A 25,212-nucleotide genomic window follows, 5' to 3' on the forward strand; every position below is an offset into this window, starting at 1 on the left:
AGTCTCCTTTCCTTAAACCAAGCTGCACTCACATGGGACCCTGTGCATTCTGCTAAGTAAAAACAAGAACAGGCTCTGACTCGAAGAGTATCGTCGGATGTTTGGAGCCCGGAGTTGGATGAACACTTCCTTCCGCTGCTCTGAGGGCGCTTGGGCGGCGGTGTGCTTGTGAGAAAGGAATGTGTTGGTTCTTGAAGTTTACTGGTTGAGGATCTGCTTAGTTTTCTTACTAGCTTCACTGACTCCTTCATTTAACACACATTTATCAAGCCAGGTTCTACTTAATGACAAAACCCCAAACCAGTTTCTTGAAATGAAATTGGGGAAAAACTACATGAAAACCGGCTTGAATACACAATTCCATAGGATGTTTTTTCATTTCTTACACTCAATGGCAGTTTTTAACTACAATCCTTTTTGAAATTTAAGAAATAAACATGAGAGATCTGCCTCCAGCAATAAAAATGGGTGTTAGACGCAAAGTATTTGTTTGTATAATACGGATTACATCAAAATGAATGGAACAAGAGGAATTTGCCAATGGGAGGTGGCTTGAGGTAAGATACTTTTTGTGTGTGTGTGTGTGTGAGGAAGATCAGCCCTGAGCTGACATCCATGCCAATCCTCCTCTTTTAGCTGAGGAAGACTGGCCCTGGGCTAACATCCGTGCCCATCTTCCTCCACTTTATATGAGACTCCGCCACAGCATAGCCTGACAAGCGGTACATCGGTGTGCGCCGGGGGTTCCGAATCCGGGCCCGCCAGCAGCGGAGCGTGCGCACTTAACGCCTATGCCACGGGGTCGCCCTGAGGTAAGATACTTTTATTCGATTATTTTTGGTGTGGAATGCCCTAGCAGTTCAAAAGTCCCCCCTCCCTCCTCCCTCAGTGACTGAATTTTCCTTGTTGGTTCTCTTTAAGGGTTAAAAGCTGTGACGTGTGAGGCAGACATCTTCTCCCTGGGAAGGACCCAATTCTCGGATTGCAGGGGTATGTGTTGGAAAGGGAATCAACTGGGCATCGGGAGACAGAGTTTCAGGTCTCCTTTTGTCACTCGCTTGCTATGTGTGGCCCTGGACCAGTTCCTCAGCATTTCTTGGCATCAAGAGTCTAACTCTGTGCCTGGCACGTAGGAAGCGCTCACAAACCCCTGGCCTTTCTATATCTAAACCAGGACTCCAGGTGGTGTCCTGGACTTGCTGCAGTCGCTCTTCACCCAATTCTAGCCAGGCACTAAATCTTGCCAATTTTACCTGCTCAATGCTGCTTAATCCTACTCGTCCTCTGCACTCCTGCTCCAGGTCAGTTCCGTCTTGATCGCTCATGGGACTACCTTTGGAAATGGTTTGCCAGCTGTTTTCATGGCCTCAGGGCCTGCTCCACCAATCCTTCCTGCACAAATCTCTCTAAACAAAAGCTGACCTTATCTGGCCCCTGCTTGGAATAGAAGCATTAGCCCCCTCTTGCCTATAGGATGAAGCCTTGAACATAAAAATCGCAAGCACTTCATAGTTCTTACTCTGTGCTCTTCTAAATGTTACATGCATGTTAACTCACTTAATCCTTACAACAACTTTAAGTGAGGATTACTGTTATGATCTTCAGTTTACAGGTAAGGAAACTGAGGCATCGAGAAGTTAAATAACTCACTTGGAGTTAAACTTCTAAGTGATGAAGCAGAATATGCAAGTTTTTCCGTGTGCCTGCTTAGTCTCAGTTTTATCTCTGGCCACTTCTGCCATGTTCTTTACCCTGCAGCAGTGCCGGATACCTGCTGTTCGCTCCCAACCCATACCCACCCCTACCCCCCATACTTTGGCTCCTGTTAATAGTTCTGCCTAGAATGCCTTTCCCCGTTGACTCCTTGGCAAATTCCTACTTCTCCTTTCAGACTTGGTCCTGGCATCACCTTCTCCATCAGTCAGTCTTCCCGTGTATGCCTCCAAATATCTGAGGGGCTACTTTGTGTTAGGAATGTGACAGACAATGGAAACCAAGACCTAGAGGTGGTACTCAGGATCTTATGGTCATTTGGGGAAAAGAGGCAAAAAATCGCAGGGTAGAAGAGCATCAGCAGTCCAGGAAAGTAAACGCAGGGCACTCTGGGAGGACAGCCTCTGTCAGGAATCCTGGCCTAGTGGTAGGAAAGCCGTCCTAGATGAGGTGATGTTGAACCAGGAACTCACAGAGGAAAGAAAGTCCCAGGGAGGAACTAGGGAAAGGAAAGGTTTTCTAGACAGAAGGAATGGCATTTGCAAGCTCAGAGCCAAGACAGCCTATGGCAAGTTTGGAGAAATTGTTGAGTGTGTTCATCTATTTACAGATGGTCCCCGACTTACGATGGTTCAACTCAAGATTTTTCAACTTTAAGATGGTGCGAAAGCGATACTCATTCAGTAGAAATTGTACTTTGAATTTTGAATTTTGATCTTTTCTCTGGCTTGCGATATGCGGTACCATACTGTCTTGTGATGCCAGGCAGCGGCAGCTGCAGCTCCCAGTCAGCCGTTCCATCACGAGGGTAAACAACCGATACACTTAGAACCATTCTGTACCCATCCAACCATTCTGCTTTTCACTTTCAGTATTCAATAAATTACAGGAAATATTCAACACTTTATTATAAAATAGGCTTTGTGTTGGATGATTTTGCGTGACCGTAGGCTAATGTAAGTGTTCTGAGCACGTATGAGGTAGGCTAGGCTAAGCCATAATGTTCAGTAGGTTAGGTAAAAATGTATTAAATACAAAATGTATTAAATACATTTTTGACTTACGATATTTTCAACTTATGATAGGTTTATCAGGATCTAACCAATTGTAAGTCAAGGGAGATCTGGACTTGTCTCTCCCACTTGGCTGAGCTCCTTAAGGATGTCAATCTACTCTGCCTGGCTCACAGAGGTCTCAGTGGACATTAGACTAGAACCCGACCACTGGAATCTCTGGGCCCCTGTCTCCCTATCTGTTAATGTAAGGGCCAAGTGAGGAGACTGCTCAAGTCCTTTGGATTTTCTGAGATTCTAGGAACCACATAAGGAAAAGAAGGCAAGCAAGAGGCCTCAGTCTCAGAATTTCTGAGTCCTGGGAAGCTGTAAATGATGCTCAGGCCCTGATTTTTATCTATTGGTAAACAAAAGAGGGTGATGGGAGGATGGTAGTTGAGGTAAACTTAGCCACCACACACTTTCTCTCTTACAGACGGGAAGTGGATAGCCTCTTGCCATCATCCTTGGCCTGAGTGTGAGATCATCTGCAGGGCTGATCGGATGTCTGAAAGCCTCTTCTAAGTGCAAGGTCCCTGTAGTGACCTGAGAGACTGAATATACAATGGCCAGACTATATATAAAAATAGAACCCTGACCCACAACCTGCTGTAACCGGCCCAGGAAGCCAACCTGTTAGCAACAGTAACCAGCCCAGGAAGCCAAATCATACCCCCTGAGGCAATCTGCCCAAAACAGCCAGGACTTGATTAATAAATGACAGCTTCCCTAATTTTTGCATCCATTTCTAATTTAGGACCAATAGGAGAAAGCCAACATGCACCCCACTTCTAGTTAGCCTGCCTACAGCTTCCCCACGCCAACAGCCTCCAATCAGAGCATACCTGAAGCCTTCCCTTTTTTCCACTAGAAAGCTTTCCCAGTCTTCTCCCTGCCTTCGAGTGTCTGCCAAGTGTAATGTAATGATGGTGGCCAATTCCCTTGATAGAGCAAGCTCTGAATAAATAGCCTTTGCTTGTTCTTATTTGGATGGTCTTTATTCATTTCCACAGCTTAGAAGAGGTTCCCTGAAGCTCTGGGTATTCCATTTATTTTTTTCATTCTTGGATCCAATTTCCTTTCCTTAGAACATTGGAGAATGTTTTTCAAGAATTTTCCCAAAACCACCCCAAACATTGACCAGGATTGGGCATGTTTGTCTTGGAAAGAGCACTGTTGTCTATGAGATCAGAGATAGCACCTGGCTTCCCCACTCTGCCATTTGTGCTGTGATGGTCAGCAAGTCCTTTAGCCTTCTTGTATCTCCACCTCTTTACCTATAAAATGGGACTAAGAAATTCTTGTCTAAGCGCTAGGACCACAGCCCATGGTCCTCAAGGTTTGCATAGAGTGGTGCACCTCTCAGCACTTTCTCATTAACCCCAAATCTAGACCAAGGTCTGGAGAGACTTCTTTTTTGACAAGATTATTGCAATAGGGGGAGGGGGGCTATTCCAATAAGGAGAACACTCTGAACACAAGACCTGCAAGAGTCTCAAAACCTTTCCACAGACAAGTATAGGCAGGAAAGGCTGTTCTGTATTCTGATACTGGGGTGAAGGTGGGTCAAAGTTCAGGGGGCTGTGGGGAGTGGAGAAGCCTGACTAAAGTTTAGTCAAGTCATGGCGTCAGGTATTTTGTCCAGATTGGTCACTGGGGACAAACAATTCAGTTAATCATTGATGAGACAAAGAAGGGGAACTTGGAGAGTCTGCGTCTGGGCCTGTCCTAGGTAAACAAAGGAGCATCCACAAGTCTTATCTAAGTCACATGAAGGGGGGTTCTTTGCAGTAAGCCATTTTGAAGCTCAAAAGGGTAGGGGGATTTCTTGGCTGCTGTTTTCTAGGAAAGTCGGGCTCAGGTAAAATTCAACATTGTTGTCCATCTGTGGGTGAATGGATAAACAACATGTGGGAATGCAGTCAATAGAACCTTATTCAGCCTTAAAAAGAAAGGAAATTCTGACATGCCATGAAATCAATAAATCTTGAAGATAATATGCTAAGTGAAATAAGACAGTCACAAAAAGACAAATACTGTATAATCCCACTTATATGAGGTATCTAAAGTAGTCATATTCATAGAAACAGAAAGTAGAATGGTGGTTACCAGGGGTTGGGAGGAAAGGGGAGTGAGGAGTTATTCTTTAATGGGTACAGAGTTTCAATTTTGCAAGATGAAAAGAGTTCTGAAGATTGGTTGCACAACAATGTAAATGTACTTAACACTCCTGAGCCATACACTTAAAAATGATTAAGGTGGTAAAAATAATGTTATGAGTATTTTACCACAATTAAAAATGTTTAGAAATTCAACATTGTTAGTCCACCCTTTGTTCAAGATGAATAGATATTATTCATCACTGAACAACTCAGAGGTGATCACAAATCTCCTGCGTGGGAAAGGGTATCTAAGAAATAGTCTCCTGAGGACCCTTGCTGGTGTTGTTCCTGCAAAATCAGTTGAACCATCTATTGAGAGGTGGTGGCCAAGATCAATTGTTTTAGAGTCCTACAGATTAGGCATCTTATGCGAGGGATGACTAGAATGAAAAAGAGAAATATTAATACAAATGGTTGTGTTAAAGTAAAGAGCCAGGAGTTGGACCCTGGGAGTATCCAGTCTAGCGGATTTTAAGAAGTAGGTGGATGATAATCTTTTAGTAATGCAGCACTGCTCATTGAATTTGTTGACATTAAGATAATGCTCTTGGCAATGCTGTCCATAGTCTTGGTTACCTTTCATATGGTAGCCCAGACAATGCCTTTTCCAGGGAGAAATCTGGCCCCTGCCTGGGCTGCTGCAAGGAGGAGTCCTTCGAGGCATATATCAAGTCAATGGGGCTTTAGAATGCAGTACTTCCTTAGATGCTATGGGAAGAAGACAGCTACAAATCAACCTAGAGTCCTGATAAGGATCTGGGCAGTCATATTTTAGTTCTTGTTGAAGCCAAGGCAAGAGAGAGGGAGAAAAATTGGAAATGTTACTTTGGATGGCTGTAGGAAGATACTGAAGGAAAATAAAAGAATTGAAAATGTAATAAGGTTTGACAACGTGTGCAAGATAGATAGTACCTAGTCCAATATATTGACATTCATATCCATCAGTTACCTGCAACTTACAAAGAGGCTCAAACTAGCTCAAAAACGATGAACAGGGCCAGAATACGATAACTCACAAGGGTGTGCTATAGTTTGCCACTGAAACACAAAAATTCTCTCTACAATTATCCCTCTTTTGATCAAAAATAATCACAAAGAAAGATTATTCTTGATCATAAAATAAAGCTGGTCTCATTAGATACGGCTTGATTATTTACACAGGTACAGCAAGAATGGTGATTTAACATATAGGCCTTTTTAAGTTTGTTTTGTTGGAAGTTTTCATAAGGAATCTCAGAATGGATCTATAAAAGCCTCTTGAGGCTGGGAAGCCAAGCCAAGAACTCATCATCGTATTTTACCTGTATTACATAGCTTTGGGTGAATTCCTTTCTTCTTAAGGTCCCTCAAATAACCCAAGTTTCCTGAGCCTTCCAGGAAGAGAACATCTTACTCACCTGTAAGGCTGGGAACCCTGTAAGCCAGGTAACATACCAGTTTTCCCAAAGGGCTTTGTAAGCATTGACTCCATAAAGTCAATCTTATTTCCTTAAAACTGACTGGTCATATCTAATTCATTCTCAAATACAACATTCTGGACAAAGCCTTTGTTGTATAACCAATGTTTTCTATTATATCTTGTTAATAAGGAGGTCAGATTCTTATTGAACCTATGCAAATAATTATATTGCCATGAAAATAAGAATACTCAATAAGAGTTTCCAAATTCTGGAGGAATCAGGGAAAAAAAGATAAATGTTTCATTTTTATTTTTTGAAAGCATAGTCATAGAAATTGTTATAGGTAGCTTAAGAGAAAAGAGAAAGGAATTTCTTATATCCAGAAAATAGAATATTAAAGTATCAGCAACATTCCAAACAAAACCCAAATCACCCCTCATCAGTTCGTTCAGTTCTATGTAATTCTTGTTTGGCTCCACGTGGGTTAGCTGTGTCATGAATCCATGAGCTGCTTCATTAGATTGCTGGAAATCCTGACTCGGTCCAGTGGTATCTCAAAGTTGTTTAGGCAATGCCCTCAGAATCCTGTGCTCAAGAGTACTTGGCATAGCCCTTTCCCATGGGGCTCTGAGACCATCTTTTGTTAAAGTCAAATCACTCTGGCCTGTTGCTGATTTGCAAATGTGTTCAGGGAAGCATCAGAGTAAAACAAAAAATTGTCTGTAGATGACAAAAGACTTAAAATGGCTGTGGTTAGCTTATTAATGATAATTTTCTTTTCCTTTTTTTTTTTTTTTGGTGAGGAAGATCGGCCCTGAGCTAACATCTGCTGCCAATCTTACTCTTTTTGCTGAGGAAGATCAGCCCTGAGCTAACATCTGTGCCCATCTTCCTCTGATTTTGTATATGGGATGTCGCCACAGCATGGCCTGATGAGCGGTGCACACGTCCGTGCCTGGGATCTGAACCTGCGAACCCGGGGCCGCGGAAGTGGAGCAGGCAAACTTAACCACTACGCCACTGAGCCGGCCCCATTGATGATAATTTTCAAAAGGGAAAGATCTGATAAAAGTGCATTACAAAAGTAATGCAATTGATAAGGAAATTTTGTTGTTTCTGTGGCATGCAAAATGAAATAAAATCAATCTAAAATCAAAATGACAAAAAAAAAAAAAAAAATGGGAGGTAACATGATTGTAAAGAACCTTTAGTTCTTCCAAAAGTAAGAAGAGTTTGTTTCTTTAAGTAATCAAGGACGTGATAAAGTCAACAAAAAGCACAGAAAAGTATCCTGATAAAACACAGAATCTTTGCCTTTTAGGCAGATTTCTCAGAAGGTAAAGAAAAACCTTTTACAACCTCTTAAGAAGCAGATCAATAATCTAAAAATATTTTGTTATTTAGCAAAGAGAAAATAAAATTTCAGTTTTGCAACAGTATAATATTTGATACTAAAGATATTTTAAAGAAAACCTTATAATAAGCCCATCAAACTTTAGCCAACATCGACAAAGACAATTAAAATTCCCTTTCTGTGAACCTTCTACAACTTCCTATATCCGTTCAGATTTTATCCTACACATTCCTCTTCCTCATTCTGGAACAACCAGTCATTTTACTTTAGGACAAAGCTACTCTTCTTTCCCTTAACAAAAGCACACCCTGAATACCTTGCATGCAGTTATTTTTCTCTGCAATTATTTCTCCCAGAAAGTTTCATTCACATATATTGATCATAACTCTTAATCACAGTAACTTCTATCTCACAGAGATAATTATGAGGTGGATAATGTGAACTGTCTGTAATACACCACCATTTTGTAGCAGCACTTATGAACATACATCTGACAACTTTTTATAGCCATATATGTCCTTACAGTACAACTTCTCAACATGGCAAAAATTAACAAATTCATTAACAGACCAAAATATATACAGCCTTAAAATTATGCTTAATGATGAATATTTCAGTATTTTATCTTATTAAAAATGATCTAGGTAATCTAGCATAAGTTTGTTACCAAAAGATCTTGGAGACTATCTTCAAGCTGACACATACTAGAAAATATAACTACTGTTGAAATAAAGTTTGTCTGAATAATGACTTAATTTGGTTAAACATAAATTTACAGTTTTCATAATCTTAAACATCTAGTAGATATAATGCTAATTTATTCGATTAATAAACCTATATAAGTTTAGGAAGAACATGCCCAAATAGAATAAAAATGTATGCTTGTATTATACTTTAACTCAGAAAACAATTATTTTTATTAAACCAACAATATTAACTAGTCTTACTTGCCAAAGATTTATCTAAGTTTTGAGAACTTAAATTCTTAATACATTTGGGTTAGTTTTTATAAGAATACTTTTGAAAGCATTAGAAGTTCAATTTTCTTAGCTTCTGGAAATTTTAGGAATATTTGATTTGTATAAGGGCTTATTTAACTTTGAACCAATCAAAATAAAGCTCCTTAAGAAGATTTTATAATCCAATTTGGTAATATCATCTGGAAGTAGAAAAATACTACACATACATAACATACACACATGTATACAGACAGACAGACACAAATAGAGGGGTTATAACTGCAATTCTAAAATTTCAACTCACTGGTTCATGTAAAAGAATGGGATCCTGTCTTTATCCCACTGTTATACTTTTACCAGGATTGTGTTTCTGGCAGAGAGGGCAAGTTGAGGTAATCTGCTCAACATGAGAGGTGAAGTGTCCTCACCAGTATTTGTGGAGGAGATCCTTTAAGAGTTCCTTTGCCCTGATGTGTGATCTGATGGAAGCCATGGACTAAATTTTGGGCTAGGAGCCGAGGAGGACCAAGCGGCTATCCAGGTGTCTCCAAAGACCATCTAAGTGGATAAAATATCCATCCTGTTTCCAATTAGTTTTCCAGCCTCAGGTGATTGCTCTTCAGGTCCTTGAGACCCTTGAGAACCACTGATGAGGAGAGAACCACCTAGAGCCCAAGTGACTCTAGGGAGTTGAGGGGCCAGAGCGGGAAGGGAAAGGTATGGCAGGAGTGGACAGAGGTGTGGAAGAGGTAAAGGTTTTGAAGGGAAACAGATCAAACAATTCAAGGAAGTTTAAGGGAAGTTCAGATTCAGTAAAAATGAGGAAGAAGGAGCAGCGAGGGGCAGGGAATGATGGGCAGGGAGAGATTCTAGATGAGAACCTGATTGGGGAGTTTCCTAGTTTCCCAAAGAAGTCACTGAAGTTTCAAGTGGTCTTTAGTAAACTTTGTCCATTACTAAAGATATTGTACTGAATTGTGCCATCGTGGCAAAGTATGTAGTGAGTGGGAGAAGAGGCGGGAGGGTGCCAGATGGAGAGAGAATTACTGTTATGAACTGAATTGTGTCCCTCCCAAAAGATATGTTGATGTCCTAACCCTGGTACCTGTGAATGTGGCCTTATTTGGAAATAAAGTCTTTGTGGGTGTAATCAAGTTCAGATGAAGTGATTAGGGTGGGCCCTAATCCAGTATGACTGGTGTCCTTATAAGAAGAGTAGACAGAGACACACAGGGAGGAGATGGCCGTGTACGACAGATGCAGAGATTGAAGCACTGCAGCTGCAAGCCAGGGAATGCCAAGACTTGCCAGCAAACACCAAATGAGAGGATGAGGTACGGAAGGGTCTCCCCCAGAATCATCAGAGGAAGATGGCCCTGCCGACTTTATTTCAGACTTCTAGCCTCCAGAACTGCGGGACAACAAGTTTCTATTGTTTAAAGCCACCCAGTTGTACTATTTTGTTATGATCGCCCTAGGAAACTAATACAGTTAGTTACCCATGGGATTAGATAATTAAATCTGACGTAAAACCTTAAAGAAGACAGGAAAGATGATACTCCTTGTATTACTGCTTTAATGCTCCTTGCATAATCCAATCCAAAGAATCCTCCTTTGTTCAACCTTTATTTGAGGAGCCAAGGGAATTTCCTCACAAAATCTCTGCTAGAGGAAGCCTTGCAGAAGAGCCAGAGAAAAGTCCTTAGCGTGTTACGACAGACAAACGTCCAGAGCACTGGATTCAGGAGTTATGACTCACCACCGTGGATCCCATATCCCCAGGACACAAAGGGCATAAATACCTGGGGGAAGACAGCGGAGTCCAAGGGATGGTCCGCACTGCATCTGAGACACGGCACCAGAAAACTGTCAAAGAAAAACAAATCCAGATTTAGGTACAGGGAGACTTTATTTAAAAACACTATTGTAGGTGGTTGTTAGGGACTCAGGGAGGGGAAGGGAAGTGGAGAGTTACTGTTCAATGGGTACAGAGTTTCAGTTTTGCACGATGAAAAAGTTTTGGCGATCTGTTGCACATCAATGTGAATATACCTAACACCACTGAACTGTACACTTAAAAATGGTTAAGATGGTAAACTTTATGATATATGTTTTTTACCACAATTAAAATAATTATTATAAAAAAGAGAAAAGACCTACTTATAAGATGAAGAGGGGGCCTACTGCAATACAGAGAACACTGACCACAAGATCTGTAAGCATCTCAAAAATCAGGCAGAAAATGGCTTTTTCTTTTATAGAAAGGAGTAACTCAGGCTAGAAGGAACTGAGTGTTGGGAGTGGGGTGAGCAGGTGTGTGACTGGACAATCGATCAGGGAAAGTCTTTGTGGTCAGCTTATTTTTGGAGAGGTCGTTAAGGATGGGCTGGTCTGTATTCTGATGCTGGCTCAGGGTGAAGGCGGGTCAAAGTTCAGGGGCCTGTCTGGAGAGGAGAAGCCTGAGTAGAGTTTAGACAAGACGCATTAGTGGGTATTTTGTCCATATCTGTCAGTGGGGACAAACAGTTCAGCTGCTCATTTGTAAGACACAGAACGGGCGCTTAGCGAGTCTGTGTCTAGCCTCATCCTAGGTAAACAGAGGAATTATCCACATTTGAGGAAGGGTGGTTCTTTGCCGTAAGCCTTTCCCTGGAACACAAGGGGTAGGAGATTTCTTATACAGTGCTGTTTTCCAGGAGCACAGGATTCAGGTAAAGTTCAACATTGTCACGCCCCACTGCAACTGCTCTCCCTCCCTCCCCCAATCCTCACCCTGACAGCAAGTTTCTGAATTGTGAGGTTTTTTTTTTTGGTGAGGAAGATTAGCCTTGAACTCAGATCCAATGCCAATCCTCCTCTTTTTGCTGAGGAAGATTGGCCCTGGGCTAACGTCCGTGCCCATCTTCCTCCACTTTCTATGGGACGCCGCCATAGCATGGCTTGACAAGCAGTGCTTCGGTGGGTGCCCCGGATCTGAACCTGCAAACCCTGGGCCGCCAGCTTGCTAACTTAACCGCTGCGCCACCATCGGAGTTATGTTTTTGAAGGAGTGCTCTGCTGAAGTTGGTTAGCCTCATCCTCACTCATAAGGGCTCAATAAGTGTGAGCTATTGTTTGTATGTTCCTGGCACCATGCTGAGGATGTGGCATGCCTTATGTCACTTATTTCTTGAAATAACCTGATTAGGTGGGTGGAGGTTTTAATTGCCATTTTACAGATGAAGAAACTGAGACACAAGGAGAGTAAATAACATGACTAATGTCACATTGCTAACGTCACATAGCTAATATATTCGTTTCCTGGGGTTGCTGTACAAATGACCATAAACTTGGTGGCTTAAAACAATAGAAATTTATTATCTTATTTCTGGAGACTAGAAGTCCAAAATCCGGGTGTCAACAGGCCATCCTCTCTCTGAAGTCCCTAGGGCAGGATCCTTCCTTGCCGTTTCCTAGCTTCTAGTGGTTGTTAGCAATCCTTGGCGTTCCTTGGCTTGTAGACACATCAGTCCAGTGTCTGTTTCCTTTGTCACATAGTGTTCCCAAATAAGGCCACATTCACAGGTTAGGAAAGGAGGTTAAGACTTGAATACATCTTTTTGAGGGACACAATTCAGTCTACAACAGCTGATAAGTGGTGGAGCTATGGTTCTGGATCACTCCCTAGTCATGTGCAGAGTGGGGTGTTCATGCCCCAGGGACCAGTAAAAATGAGCCATTAGGAGTGTTAAGAGAAGATGAGAATGTCTATTTATTTTTAAATTATATCTTTTAAAAATTTCTATTTGTGTTTTATGATGCCCATAATATATTTACAATAGTACATGAATATATTCTACAAAGATACACACATTTAGTGGATACTCAAAAATGTTAAACTGATCTGATAAGGAAAAAAAAAATTAAAGCCCTGTACCTACTCTACTGACTCTCACCTATCTGTTAAACTGGTGGTCACTGGTGTATTACATTCTCTTCTAACCAATTGCCTCAGCAGAATAACACTCCACTGTGTGAGGTTTGTAGTGAGGTGTTCTAGCTTCCCCACTTCCAGTATTTAAACCCTCGAGAAACGGTTTGGAAAAAGAACAGTTACCAGGCCTGAGCCAGGGAGACACAGCTGGAACGTTAAGAACGAGGCAATTTGACAAGCATTTATTCCCTTCAATTTGTATCTTTATACATTTCAATAACTTTTGTCTCATTGTCAGTTTTCTTTTAACACTTCAGGCAGAGCTAGTGCTTAATATAATTTAGGTCTGAAGACACGCTGTTAATGGTCTGAACAATTCGATATCAATTCTTGGGGGAGGGGAAACGTAGACTTGGACTTTTTTGAAATATAGCTCTTCAAAAGAGGAAAGCCACTACACCCCAGGATCCAGGTCGTCATCACACTTCCGTTCTTTGGACTTCGATTCTACAGGTTCCCTTTTGTGTTTGATAAATCCCAACATCCACACACACATACACTTCCAGGACTTATTTTGGGATGCTTAAGGGAGAGAGACTGATATGCTCACAGAGAAACAAATCTCATAAAATTGTTAATGTACATTTGAAAATCCATTTGTTTATATATTTTATTTTATTATTATTATTTTTTAAGATTGGCCCGGAGCTAACATCTGTTGCCAATCTTCCTTTTTTTTTTTTCTTTTTCTTTTTTTCTCCCCAAAGCGCCAGTACATAGTTGTATAACCTAGTTATAGGTCCTTCTAGTTCTTCAATGTGGGACGCCACCTCAGCATGGCTTGATGAGTTGTGTGTAGGTCCATGCCCAGGATCCGAGCCGGTGAACCCCGGGCCGCTGAAGCTGAGTGCGCGAACTTAACTGCTAGGCCACTGGGCCAGCCTCTGTTTATATATTTTAAAAATGAGGAAGTCAAAGCAAACAAGACAAAAATGTATAAATTTGAGAAGATATTCAGATATCCATGGAAAAGAATTACTCAGAAGAATGAAGGATGGTATATAACATTAAATGAGACGTGGCCTTTTCCAAGAGAGTAAAAGTAAGCATATTTTTATGAGTTGATTGTTTAACTCTTAGAACATTTGACATAGGGCCTATTAATTGTGGAGGGGCTGATCCCCTCCTCATGGGTTATTTGAGCTCCTTTGTGGGCCAAAGTATATTTTTTGTCATAATTTATCCCACCTGTGTCTGTCAATTCCTTTCTGCTTGTCTCCTCCCGTGATAGTCTGGCTCATGTTTCTTCATAAAGCTCTAAGCCAGTTATTAATAACAGCCCAGTGAGTCTCCTGATCCAGCTAGGAGCATATGGTGTTTTTCACAGAAGAGAGAGATCATCTCCTTGACTTTGGACTTCGCTTTTTGAACGCTTGAACAGTAAGTTTTTTAAAAATGTGGGATTTAAAAATGTTGATGTAGGAGAAAGGTTGGTGTGATTCTTGTTTGCTTCTGGTAGAGGGAGAATATAGTAAGACAAAACTTAGACTCCTAAATCCTATTTCCCCTCTCTGCATTTCAACATCTCTCCAATTTTTACAAGGCTTATTATAAGATAGATTAATTAATTAGAATTCTATTCCTTTCATTTCCTTCTGGCTAAATAAAGGCAGGAGGAGAAGCAAGGGATTCATAATATCTAAATTACTTGACCAAGCCTTGTGGCTGTGCCTGCTATTCCTGTCTCCCGGTGTTTCCTCTCCAAATAGAGGATTTCAGTGATTTCAAAGAGAAATTTCACATATGGAAAGTATCTGCAGGGGAGTGTTGGAGAGGAGACTTGGGCCTTGTCATTTTTCCGTGCTTGAGATTTGGATCAGAGACGGCGCCTGTCTTGTTCCATGGATTCATTGCCTTCTGTTTTTTTTTAGCCAAAGGCTTTGTCTTAGCAGCCTTTTAAAAAATAATGGTTGCTTTTGAGAGTCCTGCAAAGTAGGTCACTGTGTTTGCTGTCTGGAAAAGGAGGACCCTGAAGCCCAGAAATACGGATGCCCTGCTTGGTCCTTGTGAGCAAAGATGCAACCTGACGCTCTGGCCCTTCTTCAGGACTATGGGCTAGCATAGTTTTCTGCTATGGCTACATATGTTCAATTCTCTTGAACATGTGCATTAGGTTTCTAAATAAAATGTGTAAGGGAGGCATTACAGTGAATTGGAAGGAGGCAGATGCCAGCCTGGTATTGAGCCCTGGCTTGGACCACTAACAAATTGTATGACCTTAAACAAGTATTCAACCTCTCTGAGCCTCAGTTTCCTTGTTTGTGAAATGAGAGCCATAATCTGTTATGTAGGGTGGTGGGGTTTACTTATAACCTGTATAAGTGGTCAAGTATGGTAACATTACTTAAGAAATCCTTCATTTCGATTTTTCCTAAATCTCCTTAATGATCTCTCGTTTGTTTCAAATTCAAACCTAGAGCCTCTAATGTGGTCTTTGTTGGGAAACATTAATCTAAACTGTAGAGACAATGATTGGCTTTTACTACTTTTAATAACTTCATCTTTAGGATGGTGTCTGTGCGAATGCTAAGAGTAGGAGCATTGGAGGATGGTATAGGGTTAGCAGTTCAGGACATTAGGCTACAGCTGAGATCCACAGTGATGGGAAATTTTCCAAAACAATTTCAAAGCATAAGCTATTATTAATAAATTTGCCTGCTCTACTATAATCAGCATTCTAAAACTTTTCTTTTCCTTATGTGCTTCTATGGTTCCAAAAGACTGGTAGATTTGACTCTGTCTGGATGAAACAGAAAGGAGGGTTATCTCAGAGAATACCTGCTTCCCAAAGTGCTACCCTGTAACTCGGGAGATAGGATGAGATTTTTGTTTTCCTTTACAAGCTTTCATTCTGCAAACGTTTATTTAATTCCTACTGTGGGCAAGTGTGACCCTTAGGATAGCAAGGGGTCAATAAACTAAATATAGTAGGAGAGAGAAGTTATTTCATGAAGAACTCTGATTGAGAGTGAGAAAGGGCTTATTCCACGGTACATGAGAAGTACAGCCAGGATACTATAGGTATTCCACAGGGGCTTCACACCCAAAACTTACTCACCGAAAATAGGCATTGTTGGTCAGACTTTCCCTTGGAAGGCTGTACTTTCTTGGAAAATGATTTAGTGATTTTCAGCATTCCGCCTTGGGTTCACTTTCTAAGTAACAAGCTTATGAGGCATAGAAGAACAGCACCTTAAAGTCACATCTCATCCTCCCCCCCAGCCCTCCAATGTTTTTTGTTGAGCGTCTATTTTGTTCCAAGTCCTGTGCTAAATGCTGGAAATACAATTCTGCCTTAAAAGAGGTCACAGTCGTTCATTTAACTTGAAATTCTGTTCTCCAATCTACCTTCTCAGCTAAACTTGACTCCAAATAACGTTTAGCTGGTTTCAGAAATCAAATCTGCACTTTAACAGATAAAAAAATCATCACCAATGAATTTATGCGGGGAAATGTGTGTTGCAAAACAAGAAGATAGTTTAAAAGTTCTTGCTAAATGCTTTTTAGAACTCAAATGGGTCCAGAGATTCTCCATGCTCCTTTACTCACCAACCCCAAACCTGGGATGACACTTGTTTGGATATATGAGTTCTGTAGACAAAAAACAAAAACCTAATAAACAAACACTCTCAGTCCCACTCCTGCTTCCTCATAGCATGAAAGGACAAGTGTTAGATGACACTGCTGTGTTGTGGCTTCTGGTTGAAGCCTTGCAGGTCTGGTCCCCAGCCAGGGCTCTGGGCAGTTCATCTGGCCTTGTAAGAGTGCACTACAACTGTGATTCATGGAGAGGGTTGGGGAACTTGGCAGCGGGGAGGTGGAAAACATTTTCATTATTTTGGTTCCAGAATATTTCTTAATGTTAAGTGCCGGTAACTGAGTAATTGATGTCTTCTTAGGGGCAATGCGCAATCTCCTATTTGGGGCAGGTATGTGGTAGCGGGAAATCGCAGCCTTCAGGAGTCTTGTTAGTGGATGATTAAGAGGAGATGTTTGTTCATGTGTGGAAAAATAGTTCATTTTAGTGCCAGAATATTTACCGAAAGCGTTTGAGGCACGGTCATAGACGGCTTAGGAAGGCCCAAACTGGACAGGCATTGACATGAAAAGGAAGCGTGCGAGGTACAGAGAAGAGAAGAGAAATAGAGTGTTCCGCATGAGGTGATCGGTGGACCCTCATGAGTGTTGCCAGGCAAGCCAGTGCCCTGCTGTCCACACATCTGTGTGGCTGCCTCAGCTTCTCAGGCCTTTCCATCTCTTAAGTCCGTTTGTTTCCTCTCATCCCTCTGAGCCACTCATCTCTCTTCGAGGTAGTTGAGCTGCAGGGAAGTGGCCATATTTCTGATTCTGCCGCTTCATCATACCAACCACTATTTTATCGAGTGCCAAGCAGCATGCTGGGCTTTTGGCTTACCTTTTTACCAATCCTGAGATACTGCAGTAGCTAAGGCTTTGGAGCCGAACAGACCTCCATTTAAATCCCTGGTTAGTCCTTACTTAACCTCTCTGGTCTTCAGTGTCTCCAACTAAGGAAATAGGAGTGTTAATGACTCACCTCATAAGGTTTTATGAGATTAAAATCAAAGCAAGTGTAGGCCCTTCTTAACTGTAGTTACGAATAAAATCCTTTCAAATTGCTGCAAGACAGATATTATATCTGTTCTCCAGAAATGAGGGAGGGCCTGGTCCAAGGCTACAGAGCTAAGATCAGCCAGAACCAGGATCTAAAACCAGTTCCATTTGCCTCCAAAACCTATACTCTCTCCCCACTCCACCTTGCTGACCAACCATCTGTGACAAAGCTCATGTTTTTGTTTTCAACTGAAGTCCACTTTGTCAAGTTCTGTGCCTCATGAGTCTGACCTGCCAAGTTTTTCAGTTTTCACTTGTGACTTTCTTTATTCAAGGCTCTCTGGTCTTACTTTGGCCTGAATCAAAGACATTGGGAGGTGACGAAAGTAGAATATCTCCAAACAGCCAAGTCTGGTGAAATGCAGAATCCAACTTATCACAAATGTCAAAAAATTGCTGAGGCAATTATGATAGTAGCTCTGAAGAAAAGTAACTGTGTGACCTCAGACAAGTTGCTGTACTTCTCTGGACTTCATTTGTCAAATGAGAAGTGTACAAAATCTCAAATATCTTTTCCAGCACAAATGTTTCTATAATATTTCAGACCTTTCACTGCTGTTGTTTTTCTTAGATAGAAAGAGAAAACTCTCCTTGAAATCATATCATAATCAGGAAACAGGGTACAAAAATCATTCTTGCAATCATTTAAGTGTAAAGTCCTATGCCATTTAATATGATTCTCATTGAAGCTGTATCTCATACAAGGCTCATATCATTGATGAGTTAATTTCTCAGAAGTGTGTTAAATTCCCTTTCGCATATAATTCAGCATTGGGCAGAATCAAATGGAGTCTTAATTAGTTCAAAAAATGCAACTTGAACTCAAATTTTAGAAACTTACAGAACACACAAAATCCATTTACCATTGAATATGCCCAAATTTGCAGTTAACTTCTGAATGACTCAAATTTGAGGAGTTTACACTTCCTGCTGCCGCACCAGCATCCATTTCTGGAGTTTTAAGGGGATAAATTTCCATTATGCAGTAGTAATGGTAGCCATCCCAACAAGACACTTCTATCCTAAAACCCTGTACGGCCAGTGCCAAATTTTTGTTGTCTTCCAACAACTTGACTTGGTTCCCTAATTACAAGCAAAAAACAAACAAAAGCAAAAACATCAAGACATAATTACCATATGATTTATCAAGTTTCTAAAAGATAATTTTATTCAATATAAATTTTATAGGAAAGAGACATTTTCCATATGGAGATAAATTGAAAGCACCCAACTTTGGGATTTAATTTTTAATATATTTGCTGGGAAAAGTAGACTTAATATATGTGTTTTTCTTGTTGTGATTGTCATTTACACAAAATGAACTCTCAGTCTTCCAAGAAAACTTCTACTTTATGTGCAGTTGTTAAATCATTATTTGTTGAAAACTAATTAGCTTTGGAACATGAGGCACTGGGATCCGAGATGGGTAAGGCTGTACCCACTTTCTAGAAAGATAGCAACTGCCTATGGGATGGTGCATGCAAACAAATAACCGTAACACAGTATAGTGAGTTGCAATATATTACAGACAAGTGGGCAATAAATTCTGCCTGAGGAAGTCAGGATGGGTCACAGAGGAGGTAACAAAGATTTCAAAGGATGAGTAGGCATGTGACAGTTTTGTGTGTTTAGGTGCTTAAAGAGAACTTGAGGGGAATGAATCACTCAAGGGGTACCATCCAAGAGGTAATATGCTAGACTATAATTAATAATAATAGTCCCGATCGCTTATTAAATGTTTACTTGCTAAGCACAAATATTTCTCTTTTAATTTTTACACTACCCTAAGAAGTAGGTACTATTATTATCATCCCCATTTTATAGAAGTGCTAACTGAGGCACAGAGAGTTCATGTAACTTGTCTAAGGTCTCAAGGTAAGTGGCGGATCTGAGTCAAACCCCATCAGTCTATTCCAGATCCATCTCTCAACCACCACGCCCTAGAAGCATTCTCGTTATATCTCTGTCCAGCTAATGTTAAGGAGGTCAAGGGGAGAAACTTGTTAGTCATAAGTTGATCAGTGGGTAGATAACAAACAAGAATAAAATTGCAGATAGTAAAAGCTAATAAAAAATAGATAAAAAACTGTACTTTGAGCTAACCTGGTTACTAGACAGTAAGCACGTAGTGGCTGTTTGTGAATATTCCATCTACAAAGAGCAGATTGTTTTGATGTGAATAAACTAACAACTGGCTGTTGAAAAGATATTCTGGCAAATTCAGGGTTATCAGGCCCAGAGGGGTAACTGCAAGACTATCCATCCCATTGTTCAACATATTCAGTTCACATATACAGAAAGGAGCCAGGACCGAAGAGGAAGAGTAGCCATTAATAATTATATGTGGATATTTTCATTTCAGTATAGTCAGTTTCCATTGTAATATAGATCTTTTCAAAAGTAACTTTTCCTTTAAAAACATTAAAAAATCCATGTAGTTGAAAGAGGTGGCATCTGGGGCCTGGAGTCCTGGGTTAATAGCATGTAGGCTCCAACATAGAATACTGAGTAGCCTTGGGCAGTTCTCCATCTCCCAAGAGTGCATAATCACAGCCTGGCATATACTAGACCCTCAATAAATGGTAATTATTCTACTTTACTTAAGTGTCCTATTTCAGCAAAAATGAACAGATTTCAATTATGTCTCATTTTTCAACATGTGTCTCTAGGGCACTTCCATCAATATTATCTTGACCATTAGATATTGATGGAAACAAAGAGTAAGATTAGCAAATTCTTGTCAAAAAAGAAAATATTTTTGAAATGTGACTCATGTGTTTAAGACTATAAACTTGAATCCAATGAAAAGTGTTTTTCTTTCTATTGAAAAAGAGACTTTGCAAAGTATGTTCTGTTCTTTGTCTTGACCAAGAATCCACGCCTAATAAGGCGAAATAGTAGAGGTTGAGAGAAATCAAGAAAAGGGTCAAGTCTTAGTACTAGTAATAATTTTATATAATAGAGGGTTTTTTGTTTGATTGATTTTCATTATTTTGTTTTTGCTTAGGGACCAAGACATTTAGCACATGCACTCTTCTTATAGTCCCAGGAGTCTGAGTTGATTTGAGAAAACTTGTTTTATATAAAAACAAAATTTTAAAGATTTTAAAGGCAAGAGCATACAAGCTGACGCCAGAGTGAAGAAAGAGAATACGATGAAGTTCAACTCCCAGAGACCAAAGATTACTGCTACTCTCCATTTGTCTAAGTTATATTCAACTAGTCAATAAACAATGAACAAGTCAATTTGAATTAGATTGTTTGGACTCTTGATGGAATTACAAGAAAAAATAAAGACAAATTTTAAAAACTAGTTGAGAGAGTATTCATTCTATTTTCAGTACAACATTCTACAAAATAGTAAATTGATTCCCAGTGCCTTCCGGAAATAGGGAAAAGAGAGGTAGGTAGAGGCATTCAAATGGGAGGGGGAATTATTTGCAGTCATCTGAAATTTCAACATGAAATATATTTGGCCCAAAATAACCTAGGATATCTTATATCAGAAATTGGAGGTGATGTTATTTTAGCTACGATTTTTAAACACTGCGTTCAAAATAAGAACATGGTCTTGAGATAGTCACACTCAATACAGTCTAGCATACTATTTTAGAAGTGTCCTAAGTTGTTTGAAATTTATTTATATTTTTAGTGCATAAACAACACTAAAAATCATGTTTTTCCTGAAAATTGCTTTTGTTAAATAGTTTTTCCTCCAAAAGAATGTCCCTGCAATCCCAAAGAAAAAACACTTGATTACCAAGTTTCTAGGGAAGTAAGTAAGAACAAATTAGGTAAAATGTAAATCAAAGTACTGTGACATACATAATTTTAATCCACAGTAAAATGAGTGTGTTAGTAAACTTACGATGATATAAATTTGTGTCCTTCCAATGACTTAGGTCTAGAAACAGATTTAACATCAAGAAGAGCCGAACAGGAACTACCCACATTCCTGTTTCTCAGGAGCATTTTGAATGAGACAAGAACATGTTCTTTAGCAAAAGACACTTAATATGAACTCAAGGAAAATTAAATTTATCAATGAAACATTTGAATGAAAATATTTGTTAACATGATTGGTTTGACAAAATTAAAATCAGTGCACATTACTTTTCAAGAGGCAGAGAAGGAAGAGGACTAGCAGTTATGGGACTACTTTCTTTAGTTTTCTGAAGTTATATAAGCATCAGCCAGTTAAATGAAAATGTGAGAAATGGAAAAAGCAAGGGAAAAGAAAAATCACACGAAGTTCTTTCACACAAACCGGACCACCCTGACCCCTATTGACATTTGTAGATATTTCTGTTTTCCTTTTTTAATATTGCAATTGTGAAGTCTAACTTACATACAGAAAAGCACATAAAACTTCTATGTGCGGTTTAACAAGTAGTTAAAAAGTAATTGTCAATGTAACTACCACCCAGGACAAGAAATGGAGCTCCCGACCTATCCCTTCCCTTCCCCTCACTGAAGTCACCACTCCTCTGATTTTATGGTAGCCAATCCCTCGTTTCTCCTTACAAATTTACCACCTACACCATTGCCACCCATATATGCACCCCTAAACCATGCACTTTAACTCTGTTTTTCTACTTTACATAAATATTCTTGCATGATGTGTTTTCTTTTGTGTCTTGCTTTTAAAAAATTCAATATTATGTTTGTAAAATTCACCCCTGTTTTCGTATTTAGCTGTAGCTTACTTTTCATTATTGTATAATATTCCATTATATAAATTTATCTATCTACCTACTAATGGGCACTTGGGTTGTTTCTAAGTTGAGGATATTATGAGTAGTGTTTGGATAGGTGTACTGGTGTGGATATCCATCCATTTCTTTAGAGTATATACCTAGAGCATAATGAGTGGTCATAAGTTATGGGTTTTAATCATATTTAAATATTTAATGTATTTATTTATTTACTTTTTGTGAGGAAGATCAGCCCTGAGCTAACATCTGATGCCAATCCTCCTCTTTTTTCTGAGGAAGACTGGCCCTCAACTAACATCCGTGCCCATCTTCCTCTACTTTATATGGGACACCGCCGCAGCATGGCTCAACAAGCAGTGCGTAGGTGTGCGCCCGGGATCCCAACCGGCGAACCCCGGCCACCGCAGCAGAGCGCGTGCACTTCACCACTTGCCCCACTGGGCCGGCCCCCATATTTAAATATTTTAACCTAATTTTCTAAGTAGTGTTTCTATTATTTCATAGTTGTAATAACTATCATTTTACTGGATAATCTTCCATTTGTGGTTGGATTTTATAGCCTGATCTATTGTAATAAATTCACTCCTCCATTTTCTAATTTGTTCATAAAAGTGACAAAAAAATCTTAAAACTTATAGAATTTACAGCAGATATACAATCTCATGAGTTATGGTCTCCTACGTAGACAGAGAAATTTTGCTTGTTTTTTGTCATGGAAGATAATGAAGCCAATATATTTAAAATAATTTTTACGGAATTGTTTTGTATTGAGTTATATTTGACATACAACATTGTGTAAGTTTAAGGTGTACAAAATATTGATCTGATACATTTACGTTGCAATATAATTGGCACAGTAGTGTTAGCTAACACCTCTATTGCATCACATAATTCTCATTTCTTCTAATGTTGAGAACAATTAAAATCTAATCTCTTAGCAAGTTCAATGTTTATAATGCAGTTTTATTGTCTATATTCACTGTACTGTGTATTAGGTCTTCAGGACTGATCCATTAGTTGCAAGTATGTACCCTTAAACAAGATCTCCCCCATCCCCCCATTCCCCCAGACTTGTTGTTTTAAAAGCATGGTGATGGTTTGCCCTGGCAGGAAAATTCTAGAATTCAGCTTAACCTTTCTGTTAAAGGTTCAATTTTTAGCTGTATAATTCTGTAATAAGTTGAAATTAAAGTGTCATATTATCTAAAGTCCACTCTTTGACATCTCCTTCCTGACTTGGAGAGTAATTTTTGAATTTCTCCATGCAGGCTTCCTGCCCCTCCACTTCATACACTACCTCACTATCGAATAACACCTTCTGATGTGCTTTGACACAGGAACCAAGGTTGCTAAGAGACCACCTGTGCTGAATGCACTTTGTTCCAGCAAGAGCGGACAGAAGGAACACGAAGCAAGTGTTATCTATCACTACCTGAGATTAAGTCAGGTGAGACATGGGTTTCTACTCACTCTTCAATCCCCACCAGTTGTCTGGTCTTTCCTTCACTTTCTACTTCATTCTCTCTCTGACTATTTTTGGAGAAAATTGAAGGTACCCCTCAGAGTACAGACTGAAGACTCCTCTATAAGCTGGAGGCTGAGGCTATACCAGGGAAGGAAAGTCACTTTGCAAACCCATGTATTATTCTTACCCCTTGTTTCTGAAACATAGGCAAAAGGAATTGTTGAATGTAGGGGAGATTCTAGACGTTTACTTTGTCAGTGATTGCTGTGTAATTTGGGACACGTCATTCCCTCCTCTAGGAATGGGGCTAGTTATTACAGACATTAATTAAGATTGCTAAAAGTGGGAGGAGAAAACACTTGTAAAAATCTCATCTGTCTCCTCCTTTCTCATTCTCCTTCTCTCTTCAAACTCAACCTGCCTTTTTGGTTTTTGAGTGAAACTAGCAGAAAATATTTCCTTACCCCAGTCTTGCCACTTTTTAAAAGTATTGATGTTCATTTTAAATTGGGTGTATATTAGGGACTTTGATGTAAGGCTTTGAAAATTACTTGACTTATTTGACCTTGCATTCCTGAAAAAGGCTTTAAGAATGGTTCTCAACTCCCTACCTGACAGGCATTCGGTAAAATGTTCCAACAGTGTGCTAAACACCACAAATTAATACCTTTTAAAATTCCATAATACTTTTTAAATTTCCATCTGTTTTTTTAAACTGTTTGATTAACACAGAAATGTGGAGGAAATTAAATGTTTGATATCTTATTAAGTGACCAAAATATGAGGGAGAGGATCTTGAGGAAAGATCAAGGAAATGCAAAAGACCTTTTGTTGTTTAATTTTTAAAAATTTTATCACCTGACTTTTTCCATGTCTTCAAATTCTCATTTCCTGGTAATGCTCACTGTATAGATTGGAAGAATGGCAATTTCACTGATGCCAATAAAAACCATTATAAACACTGTGCAGATAAGACTTCATAAATAAACTACTGATAACATGAAAAGAGAATGGTCATTCGGATTGTGCCTTGACCCATTTCTTTAAGAAAGAAAGGCAAGTTTGGCATATAGAAAAATCTATGATTATGACAAAAAGTAGTCAAAATGAGTGGGTGAAAACTATTTTAATTCATTAGGGAGAAAAATATTTTAGTTCATTGGTTGGTTACAAATATGTACACAGTCCTGCCTGAAAGATGTTTCTTCATCATTATTTTTTTACTGTGCAAATATTAGATCGAGTTTAAAGAACCAGGCTTATAAATGTGTTCCTTTGAGGCTACTTTTCTTTTTATTTTCCCTAGGGAGCTGGAGCATTCTGGATATGACGTGTAAAAACTGGATATTAATTTCTACTACTACCCCCACAAGTCTGGAAGATGAAATTGTGGGAAGACTTCTAAAAATTTTGTTTGTTATCTTTGTTGACTTAATGTCTATTATATATGTTGTTATTACTTCTTAGAAAGCTGAACTCCCTTACTTTACATGTAAATTCCATATTGAATTCCAGTGAATAAAAATTTGTAGTTTAATGTGTTGAGTGAATTTAATTTGATGACATCTCTAATTATTCTCAAAGCCAACAGGACATTACAATAAAAACAGTATTGTGTATTGTTTAGTACTTCATGGTTTATAAAACGTTTACATAAATTGAAGCGGAATTTTTTCCCCAAAGATCCACTCTACTGAGTCATATAATTTCTTGATTTTTAGCATGATTATTATTTGGAAGGTTGACTAAACTTTGCAGGTGTAATTATAAGTGAAGTTGATTTTTTA

The 25,212-nt window shown here is 39.4% G+C and overlaps 1 protein-coding gene across 1 annotated transcript; it reads left to right on the forward strand.

The window, feature by feature from the left end:
- The first annotated feature begins 23,330 nt into the window (after positions 1-23,330).
- On the forward strand, positions 23,331-24,892 carry MRLN (myoregulin). Its single transcript, XM_014784994.2, has 2 exons — positions 23,331-23,407; positions 24,732-24,892. The coding sequence occupies exon 2, from the start codon at positions 24,752-24,754 to the stop codon at positions 24,890-24,892; it is 141 nt and encodes a 46-aa protein (XP_014640480.1). The 5' UTR covers positions 23,331-23,407; positions 24,732-24,751.
- The last annotated feature ends 320 nt before the right edge of the window (positions 24,893-25,212 follow it).

Source organism: Ceratotherium simum, chromosome 6 (genome assembly GCF_057802395.1).
Source record: "Ceratotherium simum simum isolate JZ-2026a chromosome 6, ASM5780239v1, whole genome shotgun sequence".
NCBI lineage: Eukaryota > Metazoa > Chordata > Mammalia > Perissodactyla > Rhinocerotidae > Ceratotherium > Ceratotherium simum.